This window comes from Macrotis lagotis, chromosome 1 (assembly GCF_037893015.1).
Source record: "Macrotis lagotis isolate mMagLag1 chromosome 1, bilby.v1.9.chrom.fasta, whole genome shotgun sequence".
Lineage (NCBI taxonomy): Eukaryota > Metazoa > Chordata > Mammalia > Peramelemorphia > Peramelidae > Macrotis > Macrotis lagotis.
This window is the reverse complement of record NC_133658.1, coordinates 363529327-363542026: the sequence shown is the minus strand read 5'-3', so window position 1 is coordinate 363542026 and position 12700 is coordinate 363529327. Positions and strand designations below refer to the sequence as shown.

General features: G+C 40.7%; 1 protein-coding gene across 1 annotated transcript in view; it reads right to left on the bottom strand.

The window, feature by feature from the left end:
* Window positions 1–9310, bottom strand: part of CLTB (clathrin light chain B) — a 28451-nt gene extending 19141 nt beyond the window's left edge. The window contains exon 1 of the mRNA XM_074212338.1: window positions 8902–9310. Within this exon, the coding sequence (XP_074068439.1) occupies window positions 8902–9079 (178 nt within the window). The 5' untranslated portion in view covers window positions 9080–9310. The remainder of the gene's footprint in view (window positions 1–8901) is intronic.
* Window positions 9311–12700: the final 3390 nt, after the last annotated feature.

Sequence of the window (12700 nt, the reverse complement as noted above, 5' to 3'; positions counted from 1 at the left end):
TGCTGTTGGTGGTACATAACACACAGAGAGTCATATTCAGGCTCTGGCACAATGTCACTACCGATGGTGTAGATGTGATGCTCACCATCACCCTTACTTAACTCTAGAAGATAAGGGTTATCAGTATTATTATCCTTGCCTTACAGGAGAGAAACCATGACTCAGAGAGAAACAGAGACTCACATCTTGTCATACAGCTAGGGTTACTGTAAGAATTTGGTCTCTGATCTTCCAACCTCAGCCAAAGAATGGAAAGAGACTGGATTTCATTGCTAAAAAGACTCCTCTAGCCACCTCAAGAGATTGACATTTAGTTTAGGTTTTAGGATTGAGAGCTAGAAGTGGTTTCAGAGATTTTATTTTTGTTCAATCCTGTCTGATTCTTTGTGACTCTTTGGGATTTTCTTGACAGAGTAGTATGCCATTTATTCTCCAGCTCATTTTACAGATGAGGAAACTGAGGTAAGCAGGATTAAATGACTTGTCTAGGGTAACACAGCTAGGAAATGTCTGAGTCCAAATTTGAATTCGGGTCCTTCTAACACCAGACCTGGCCACTTGCACCAGCTAGGTACCCTCTAGTGCCATTAAAGTCAGCATATACCCATCCTTAAGCTTTTCCCTGCAACTAAGTGTCCTTAGAGATTATCTCGTCCAAATCCTTCATTTGGTAGAGGTGGAAACAAAGTCCTAGAGAGATTTGCCAAAGTCATTCAGGTAGTAGAAGCAAGATTTGAACCTAGTTTGTTCTTTATCAATTTTATTCCATTTCGTTATTAGTTCATTTCAATTCAGTCTTGATTCAATTCAGTTTAATTCTATACAATTCAGTTCAATGAGCTTCAGGTCTATTTAGGGAAGAAAGACAGAGAGCTGGGGTAGTCTTAGATCTCTTAAATTTTAATAATTCATTCACTTCAATTCCATTTAATTAGATCCAATTCAATAAATATAATTACCTATTAAATTTTATACTGGATGTAAGGAAGATAAAAAGTTTACATCATGAGACATAATTCCTCCTTAAATTCACATTCTCATTAGTATCAGCAGGCCATGGAGCAGACAACACCTTATTATTCATCTTAATTGAAGTGTCCCCCTCAGAGTCTAGAACTTTTTAGATTCTAGACCTTGGGAGAGAAAGCAGGAAAGGACATTATACTGGGGTTGTTACAATCCAGCCAAATAAATCAATTGACCATAAACTATCAAGTGAGGAACAAACAAAGGCATTTTGAAATTTAGGCTGAATTGAGTCAAGGTTAACCAGTGCAGCCTGGCCCAATGCTGATATAAAACCGGAGGATGGGAAATAGAAAATCACTGATGGCCTCATCAGCCATCTGCCTAAATTCCAAAACATAATATCAATTTGGTGTTTGAGGATCAAACCAGATACCCCTAGTCCCATCTTTCTAACCCCAATAACTGAGGACAGTAGGTTCAGTACTCTGATTTCCTGGGCTTATGACACTTCAGGATTGGCAAGGGACCTCCTTTCACAATGATTCTGGGAGGCAAAAAGGCCTTATCTTCATTTGATAGATGTGGGAGTGGATATTCAGAGACAGTGTGTGTGGCTAGTTTGGGATCACATTGTTAGTAAGAGTTAGAGCCAGGTTCCTAAACCAAGTATCTTAACTCCCAAGTCTCTTGGTTTTGTTTTTTTGTTTTTAAGGAAGGGCATGAGTAGCTGGGGGTAATCAGGAAATGTTTGTGTAGAAAGAAAACAAACCATAAGTATAATCACATATACATACATATATAAACAATATATAGTATGTTTGTATAGAAAGTAAAAAATAAGTGCACATATACTATACAACATATGTAGTATGTGTTTGTGTAGAAAGTCAACAAAAGTATAAATACATAAATATATAAATTTATATTATATAAATATATATAATACATATATAAATAAATATTGCTGTATATAAATGCTTTTGTTTATTTTCTATACAAATATGTTATGTAGCTGTTGTCTTCCTGAATGGAACATAAGCAACTTGAGAGGAAGAAATGCTTCACTTTTTGACTTTTCATCCCCAGCAAAGTCAGCATTTAGCAAGTGCTTAATGATACATGTTGACTGACTGAGTGATCTGATTCAGCATAATATTGTCTGAATTGTATTAACTTCTAAAGTTCTTCCAGTTACTGTTACTGTTACTGAAAGTATCTGGGTGTAAGGCCTTTTGTAAGATGGTTAATGCAGATAATATCACTCCCAGTTTACAACTGGTGAAACTACTCCTTAAGTCTTCTGGTTCCTCACGGTATGTAGGTGATCCTTGCTTCTCAGAGGGTTTGAACACAAGTTCTAGCAGCTCCAAATCAGAAAGGTGTCACTTTGGAGTCAAGGTAGTTCATTATCAGGTTGTGCAAAAGTGGAGGAATTTTTTTCAGTCACAGTAACAATCTAGGCTGTAATGGGTGGTTGCAAAATTTGGCAATGTAGAGAATGACACATATCTATTAAATCATGGATCCCTGAAATAAAGATGAGGAAACTGAGGGTTGGAGAGATGAACCAACTGGTTGAGGATCCCAGAGTTAGTTCAAGTTGGAGTCAGGTGTTTTTTTTTTTCACTTTACTTGCAGCACTTTTATTTTCCTTACACAGTGATGTGTTGGACATTACAATTCTCAACTCTTAAGATGACTTACAAATTTTGGTATTCTATTGTCATGTGAGAACATTAAGGCAACGTACAAAAATCTTATTTTTTTTTAGATTTTTCAAAGCAATGGAGCTAAGTGGCTTGCCCAAGGCCACACGGCTAGGTAATCATTAAGTGTCTGAGGTCGGATTTGAACCCAGGCAAGTATAAACATCTTACATAAATTAATTAGATGCACAAATTTACAGGTTGCAAATGCAAGTTTTTGCAACTCAAGGTTGAGTAACTTAGCCCCATTACATTAGAGGAAAAAGTGGGTTAAGAAAAAAAAAACTGAGGCAGCGGCTAGGTGGCATAGTGGATAAAGCACCCAGGAGTACCTGGGTGCAAATCTGGTCTCAGACACTTAATGATTACTTAGCCGTGTGGCCTTGGGCAAGCCACGTAACCCCGTTTGCCTTGCAAAAACCTAAAAAAACAAAAACAAAAAATAAAAAACTGGTTCCTAAGGCTTGGATTCAATATGTATTCCTGCTAGGATGAAGGCAAGATAAAACACACATTTAATAAACTCTTGCCAGCCTTAGGACAGAAATTCTGCATGTCAGCTCTTTTAAATTCTGGAAATCTGACCTTTAGATACCTTATACAGATCTGATGCTTAATAGAACTTAATTGTACAGCTGTTGAGTGTCAACCAGCCAAATACTATATTGCCGAATTATCAGGTCACTTCTCTATAGAAGATAACTCTTAGCCTTAGCCTTACCTGTCAAAATGAAGTGACCTGTATCAGGGTTTAGATCAAAGATATGTACAAAGTATGCTAAAATGTACACCAAGGGAACAACTGTTAACCTGAATACAAAGTCAAATCAGTAGTGGTTCAACAATCTAAAAAGTGCTGATATTTGTCTAATATCAGATATCAACTTCCCCATGGACAAGTTTCTTTTCAAAGTAGGCTTATTCCAGTTTCATAAGTCTAACATGAGGTATATATTTGCTAGGCAAATTTTTACTTTGTGAATACTCATGCAACAAATGCTATGCATCTGCTAGCAATTCATTTAGAAGCATTTGTGATAGACAGTGGATGGGTCAGATGTATCATATTCCTGATTGTTGATCCATATCTGCTGGAAGGTGGAGAGAGAAGTCAAAACAGAGTCACCAATACAGACTGAATACTTATATTCAGAAGGAACAATGATCTTAATTTTCATTGTGCTAGGTGCTAGGGCTGTGATTTCTTTCTGCATTCTGTCAGCAATACCAGGATACATAGTAGTACCACCGGACAATACTGGGTTGGCATATAGATCCTTTTGGATATCAACATCACATTTCATGATAGAATTGAAAGTGGTCTCATGAATGCCACAGGATTCCATACCCAGGAAGGATGGCTGGAAGAGGGCCTCTGGACACCTGAACCTCTCATTGCCAATGGTGATCACCTGGCTATCAGGCAGCTCAAAGCTCTTCTGCAGAGAAGAGGATGAAGCAGCAGTGGACATATCCTGCTCGAAGTCCAGGGCAACATAGTACAGCTTCTCCTTGATATTACGAGCAATTTCCTTCTCAGCTGTACCCTCTTTCTGTCAGTATCTTCATGAAATAGTCTGTCAGATCACAGCCAGCCAAATCTAGACAGAGGATGGCATGGGGAAGGGCATAATGCTTGTAGATGGGCATGACCAGAAGCATGCAGAGACAACATAGCCTGAATAGCAACATATATGGCTAGGGTGTTGAAGGTCTCAAACATGATCTGTGTCATCTTCTCTCTTGACCTTAGGGTTTAAAGGAGCTTCTGTAAGCAGAACAGAGTGTTCCTCAGGGGCTACACAAAGCTCATTGTAGAAAGAGTGATGCCAGATTTTCTCCATGTCATCCCAGTTGGTAACAATGTCATGTTCAATGGAGTATTTCAGAGTTAGTTTACCCCTCTTTCTCTGGGCCTCATCACCAACATAACTGTCCTTCTGCCCCATTCCCACCATGACACCTTGGTGTCTTGGGCATCCAACAATGGAGGGGAACACAACCTGAGGAGCATCATCCCTAGTAAAGCCAACTTTGCACATTCCAGAGCCATTGTCAATGACAAGAGTAGCAATTTCTTCTTCTACTTTGTTTAATCTGAGACTCTGTACCTGTCCTAGTTTGAGAATTCAGAGCTGGGGTGGGGGGGAGGGAGGGGGGCAAATAAAGGAGGAATGTCCAAAGTAGCCTACAAGTGCTGCTGGCTACCATGGAGTGAGACTGGTAGCAGGAGTCTTAAGTCTTGACCCCTTCTGAAAACTTCCTATGGGGGAGCTAGGGAAAGTATTATTATCCTCAGTCTACAAAAAAGAAATTCATGACTTCAGCTTCAGTGATTTTTTTCCCCATGTATCAAAGCTGCCTCCCAACAAATTCCTTTCCAGCTCTCTCTTCCTTGTTCTTTGGTTCTATAGTTGTCTCACATGCTATATCCTAGAGCCCAACCCAGCTCTAAAATTCTATCCCATCGACCATCCAGACAAGTGGAGAGGCTCCTCAATCTAAGAAAAACTCATTTCAGAGATAAAAGATTGTTGTCTATACTGTAAAAAAGGAAGGTAATCTGAACCAAGAGAGGCCTGTCCTCTACCCAGTCCTCAAATTCTGGTGGCTTTCAAACTCTCTGTTTAACTTTCTATCTTCCTACAAAATCCACATCTTCCCTTCCCAACCCCCAGTGTGTTTGCCAGCCTTGGTAATTAGCCTTAAATAATTTTTACTTGATCCACACCCTCCCTCCACACCCAGCCTGCTGACTCCTCTGTTGGGCGTGTCTGACAGCAATTGCTGCCCCTTCTGTCACACCTCTCTGCCAATGTCATTCTCCTGCCCTACTTAAAACAACTGTGCCAGCTAAAGTTGTGTTTGTGTGTGTGTGTGTGTGTGTGTGTGTGTGAGTTTCTGACAGCCTAGCATCTGGTTTCCTTAGTTGTATTCATCTTGGAATCAAAGAATATGAAAGTGGTCAAGTATCCACTGCTTGCTGATCTTCACTGATGAGGAATTCACTTTGTCCCAAGGCAGCTCATTCCACTTTGGGTCAGCTCTCTTGTTGTTAATTAATTTTCCTTATATCTTCAAAATCTGCCTCTCTCTGAAACTTCATTCTCCTCATTCTGCCCTTTGGGACTAGGCAAGACAAGTCCAGTTCCTGTTCAACATGACTGCCCTTCAAATACCTGAAGACATGTGTTTTCAGGTATCAGATATCTTCTCCAGGCTAAACATCTCTAGTTCCTCCAGCTGGTCCCTATGTGGAATCACTGCAAACCCAATTATTATCCTGAATACTCTCATTGGAACTTATTCCTTGTCCCTTTTTGCCTCACAGCTTTACCACCCTAGACTGTGTTAAAATGTGAAATTCTATCAGGGAATACACCAACCAAATTGTTGACTTCTGCCTAATTTACAGACACTCAAAGGACCCAGCTCTCCCACACTTACCACCTCTTCCCTGAGAAATGAATGACTCTTTAGTAATGGCTTTCCTAGCTCAGAGGAATTGTGAAAAGGGACAGAAATGAAGATGATGAGGAGAAGCAGGAGAAAGGGGGACTGAAGAGTAGAAAGGGTGGGACCAAAGCTGCTTCCTAGTTTTTGTTTTAAGAGTCAGAGTCCATGGATTATTATTAACTCCTATTGACTCCTCTCTGGCAGTTCCCAAGTTTCCAAATGCTTTACTGCAATGGACTTCCCCACCCACCTCTTATCTCTGCTGAAAGAAATCCCTCCCTTCCTTCAAGATGAGGGCCACCTCCTCCAAAATGCATTTCCCACACCATTAAAAGAAAGTGATTCCTAAAATTTCTCCTAGGTCTCTCTTGTGCCCATTTTATTTTCTCTTTTTCATAGTTGTCAGTGTACTCATCCTCTCTTCATTAGATTGTAAACTCCATAAGAACAAAGGCTTTTGTTATTCATATATATAATTTAGGCTCAACCCTCAGCCATGAACATAGGAGTTTGCAAATATTTGTTAAACTGAATTGTTTCCCTAATAGTAGTGTTCTTAAACTTTACTTCTCAGAACCCTCTATTTTAATCAAATGCTGACAACACAAAACCCCAACAATAAAAAAAAGAAGCACCATTTGAGATATATATTATCCATAAGACAGAGAATGATTTTGATTAAGCATCATAAGCAAACATTTCTTTCATGCCAAAAATAAAATCACAGTCTTATAAATATTCATACTATGGAAACTTATTCAAAGATTTCAGAGATTTTAGAACATAGAACATGAGAGCTGAAAGGGACCCTAGAACCTGCAAAGTCAGAGCTGGAAGGGAGTTTGTTAGGAAACAGTGTCCATAAATTAGGAAATTGCAGGAAAGAGCTCTGGAGGTGGAATTTTAAAATCTGTGTTCAAATTCTGAATTAGCTATTTGACCTTAGACCATTTGCTTTCCTTCTTTGGAGCTCAGATTATTCAGTTGGGAGTCAAGAAAATAGAGTTTTAAAACTTAGCTGAATGTCTTTGAGGAAGATACTTTATCCTCAGTTGCTCCATTTGTAAAAGGAGGAATAATAATACCTTAGCTACCTACCTCAGGAACATAGAATGTCAGAACTAGAAAGGAACTTAGAACACAGAATGTCTGAAAAAATATCTTGGAACAGCATGCTCAGGATTTTAGAACAGGAAGGAACCTTAGAGATCATATATTCCAATCATGTTATTTTACAGTTAGGCCTAAAGAGGGAAGTAATCAGAGCTATACTAGCACAAGGAGGATGCGAATCTGGGAAGCCAAAATGGGAATGTGGAAGTGGAGCAGGAACTGATAAAAGCTATTACTATTTTCCTTTACAAGCCTCTGGAAAGTAAGGGATTCAGTTGCCCCTAGTCACCATTCCCAGTTTCCCTTCACCAGAACAACTCCTTCCTGAGGTTCAGGGTTCACTCCCTGATTATCTCAAAGGGAGCAAGCATAAGGACTCTTTGGGAGACCCTAAGTAAGACTATCACGAGAAATTCTTTCAGATACCTGAGCCCCTGCTCAGGAAAGCCCTGTCTGTAATTCCAGAGGTCATTTACCCCCAACACAATTAGGCTAGGTACTTTGGAAAAACCTGAGAAAGGTTCTAGCCATTTAGTGACAGTGTAAGAAATCCTTGGACCTCTCTCACTACCTCCCCCAAAGACTAACAAAGGCCCCTCACATAATTCAGAGAACTTCAGGATATTTATTGCATGCTTAGGCATATGTCTAATGCTACTTTGGTATCCCCCAGATGTCTGAGTTTAGGTATAATGGATAGAGCACTAAAAGCCTAACTCTGATGCTTACTGTGGACTGACTCCAAGTCTCAGTTTTCTCATCTGTAAAACTGGGTTAATAATTTTGGTTCTGCCTAACTCATAGGGGTATTGTGAGGAAAGCCCTTAGTAAAACTTTTTCCATTTAACAAAACTTAAAAGGCTATATAAATGTTAATTATTATTGTCTGGAACTCCTTGAATGCTTACTTTGATTTGATCATAAAAACATGGAATGCCTAAGCAGACAACAAACCTCTTGTTTCACAGATATGCTAGAGGCCCTCAGAGGGGAAATGAATTGCTTAAGGTCACACAGCAAGTTAGGAAACAGGTGATTCCCCCCTCCCCCTATCCTTACTCCCACACACTTTTGGAGAGCACTGCACCTGAGAAAGGTTGTGAGTATTTTCTCCTGCACCAGTCACACAAGCTGCCAATCTCAATTTATAATAGTTGCCCTATTCAGACCATTTGGAGTGGGAGAAAGGCAGAATGAACCCTGGCTTATTCTCCATGTTGAGCTGACATTTTAGTAGCCTGGAATGGTTTGCCCCTTCCTCTGGAATCCTTGAGTTGGCAGGATCAGACCATTCCCTCTCTATGCTGTGCTTTCAAGTTCCCTGGTCTAGGAGGGCCGGCTGTCAGGTGCACCTTCTCCCAAGTGTCTGGGAGCCTGCTCTTCACCTAGACCTGGCCAGCGCGGGGCTGCTTCTTGACTCGCCCCTTCCACCCCTGCCCTCACTCACCAGGTTGGCCTGTCACTTGGCGGAGATGGTGGCCTCTGGAATTGCAGGCAGGGCCTTCCTGAGCAGGGGCTCAGGTGTCCGGCAGGACTTCAAGCGCCCCCACCCCCCGCCTCCTCCCTCCTCCCCATCCCCCACGTCTGAGCCCACTTCAGACTCCGCAGACCTCACCTTGGCTGCCACCCGCGGCTCCTCAGTCTCTCGGCTACTTACTTGCATTTTCAGCGGCCGCTTGCTGCAGCGCTCCCTCGGCGCCTCCAAACCCCTCATCGTCGTTCTCGATGCCTGCGATCTCGCTCTCCTGCTGCGCCAGGAAGGCGGCCGCCGGGTCCTCCTCCGCCGGCCCTGGGGCTCCGCCGCCCGAGGAGAACAAGCCGAAGTCATCAGCCATGGTTTCCCAGACTGTGTGTCCCCGCGGTCCCCCCCTGCCTCGCCGAACCTGCTCCCAGCCCCAGCGCCTGCTCCTCTGGCCGCCCCTCCAGCCCAGCCCCTGGCGCCCAGGACGCGGCGGTGGCTCCTGTAACCCGATCCTGCCCGCGGCCGGCCTGCGAAGGGAAGGGAGGGCAGGGGAGGGCAGAAGAAGGCCAGAGCTGGGCCCAGCTTCCTATCGGGGCTCAGCTGTCACTGCGGCTGAAGCAGCGCCGAGGGAGGAGCCTCTCCAAAAGCAGGGAATTTGGTGATGTCAACAGTTACAGGCCGACCTGAGCAAGAGAGGGAGGATCACAGAGAGCCCGAGTTCAAGAAATCCACCACAGTGCAGGATAAAGAGCTCGGGAGCTAGATAAGAGTTCGAGATAAATAGGCTTACAAGCTCGGTGTAAATCATTAAGCTCTGCTAAAGCGGTCTTGGAGTCAGAAGGAAAGGGGTTCCAGTGTGGACTCAGATAACCGACACTTATTAGTTGTGTGACCCTGGGCAAGTCACTTAACCCTGATTGCCTCTCCTCCAGAACCATTCCCCAGTCATCCTGATTCCTCTCTGGCCACTGGACCCAGATGGCTCTGGAGGAGAATGTGAAGCTGGTGACTTAGCTCAACATGCCCTCACTCAAATCCAGTTCATGTGCTTGTCATGGCATCACCTCCCTGATGTCATGATCTTCTTTGAGAATTAAGGACAGGGGCGGCTAGGTGGCGCAGTGGATAAAGCACCGGACGTGGAGTCAGTAGTACTTGGGTTCAAATCCGGCCTCAGACACTCAATAGTTACCTAGCTGTGTGGCCTTGGGCAAGCCACTTAACCCCATTGTCTTGCAAAAAAAAAAAAAAAGAGAATTAAGGACAAACATTATCGACATCATCAAATCATTAAGGCAGACATGGTAGTCCAGAAAATGGGAGACTATCCTCTGGTCCGGTACCATCTGGAGTAGTGGATCTAACTGACTGGTAGTGTGATGGAGTAGAATGAGCAATAACCCGAGAGCCTTGGAAAACTTTCACTTTTAACTCTACCTTTTACTAGCTGTATGATCATTTCATATTTCAGAAACTTAGTTTCTTCAGATAGAAAGTGGGGGAAGAGATTATTCTGAGATGGTCTCTATTACCTATTCCAGAGAAATAAAATTTAGTGTCTAACCTAAAAAAAAAAAGTGGGGGAAGAAGTGTTGATGTACATCGTTTTGAGATTACAAAATGTTTTCTTCAAAAAAGAATTAGAAATTGTGGTTCTTCCCTCACAACATGATCAGTATGGATCTAGCATGGTTTAGCATGGTTATAAATGTAGAGCCCAGATTGCTTTCTGTCAGGGGAAGGGAGGAAGGAGGGGAAGGAGGGTGGGAGAAAAGTGTAAAAAACCTTGCAAAAAAATGATTGGCCAAAATTACCTTTTCATGTAGTTGGAAAAACAAATAATTTTCTTTTTTTTAAAAAAGGATTAGAATCAATCTCCTTAGATCTTGAGATCAGAACTAGAAAATGGGGGTGTAGAGATTAGGAGAAGGAAGTTTCAGAGATGAAGTTTTTTCACTTTAACAAAAGGGAAAAAAGTCCTAAATATTGAATTCAAACCCAATCTTGATACTGACTGCCTCTGAAGGTAGTGATAATTTGCAAACATTTATATAATGCCTGTTATGTGCCTGTATTATACTGAGGATTTTGTGAGTATCTCATTTGATCCTCCCAACAAGGGAGATAGGTGCTATTATTACACTTGTTTAAAGAAACAAAGATAGGGATGGTGGCTTGCTCAAGGTCTCACAGTTAATATCTGAGACTAAATTTTAATTCAGGTTTTCCTGACTTCAGATCTATCCATTGAATCACTTGTCTAGTCTCACTTTTACAAGAGGCTCTTCATTTTTTTCTTTTTAAAAAAAGGTATAGGGGTGGCTAGGTGGCGTAGTGGATAAAGCACCAGCCTTGGAGTCAGGAGTATCTGGGTTCAAATCTGATTTCAGACACTTAATAATTGCCTAGCTGTGTGGCCTTGGGCAAGCCACTTAACCCCATTTGCCTTGCAAAAACCTAAAAATAAAAAAGGTATTAAATTCTCTTTGTTCCAAATTGTTTCCTTCTAACCTCTCCTCATCCCACTGAGAAGGCAAGACATATAATGTCCATTATATAAATGAAGTCTTGCATTTCTATATTAGCCATGTTCCAAAAGTGGGGGGGGGGGGCAAGAAAAAGAAGTAAGAGGAAAAAATGCTTCAGTCTTTACTCTTGAGTCCACCAATTCTTTGCTTGGGGATATTTTTCATCATGAGTCTTTTGGAATTATGGTGTACGATTGTATTGTTCAGACTTACTAAGTCTTGCGTGATTATGTTTACAATATTGCTGTTTCTGTGTCTATCATTCTTCTAATTTTGGATACTTTTTTTCATCAATTCATATAAATCTTACAAGGTTTTTCTGAAAGTATGATCTTCATTATTTCTTACAGCACAATAATATTCCATCCCATTCATATTCCATAACTTGTTCATCCATTCCTCAATCAAGGAATATTCCCTCAATTTCTATTTCTTTGTCAACACAAAAATAGCTGCTATAAATAGTTTTGTATATGCACATAATAGGTCCTTTTTCTTTGATCTTTTTAGAGTATGGACCACATATTAATATTGCAGGGTCAAAGGTTTATAGCTTGTGGGGCAAAGTTTCAAACTGCTCTCTAGAAAGATTGGATTGATTCATCAAAAATGCAAACTAGCCTATTTTCCCACAACTCCGGTATTTGTCCTTTCCTTTTCTGTCTTGTTAGTCAATATGATAGGTGTCAGGTGCTGTCTCAGAGTTTTTAAAATTTTCATTCTGTAATGATTAGTGATTTCTTTTCATATGGCTATTGGTGGCTTTGATTTTTTCCTCTGAAAACTACTTGTTCATATTCCTTGACTATTTATCAATTGGGGAATGGCTCTTATTCTTATAAATTGTCTTAGTTCCCTATTTATTTGAGAAATGAGACTCTTATTTAAGAAGTTTGCTGTAAAATTTTTGTTCCCAGGTTCCTGTTTTTCTTCTAATTTTGGCTTTATTGACTTTGTGTAAAGATTTTTAAAATTTTTAAAAAATAAGAATGGATGTTGTATTTTGTCAAAAAACCTTTTTTATGTCTAAATCATGTACCCATTTTAAGTTTATATTGGTATACAGAATGAGATGTTGATTTATGCCCAATTTCTACCAGACTAGCCTCCAGGTTTCCTGGTGGCTTTTGTCAAATAATGAGTTCTTACCCAAATAGTTAGGATCCTTTGAGTTTATCAAACATAAGGTTATTGTGCAATTTGCTTCTGTATATTACTGTTTTGATGATTTCAGCATTTTGGTATAGTTTGAGCTCTTGTACTTCTAGGCTTTTTTCCTTCATATTTTTTTGGTTGATTCCTTTGATCTTCACTTTTTGTTCTTCCAAATTAATTTTATTATTTTTTCTAGCTCTATAAAGTAATTCTTTATTAGTTTGATGTGACACTGAAGAAGTAAATTCATTTAGATAGTATTGTAATTTTCATTAGGTTGGTTTAGCCTTCCCATGAGCAATTAATATTTC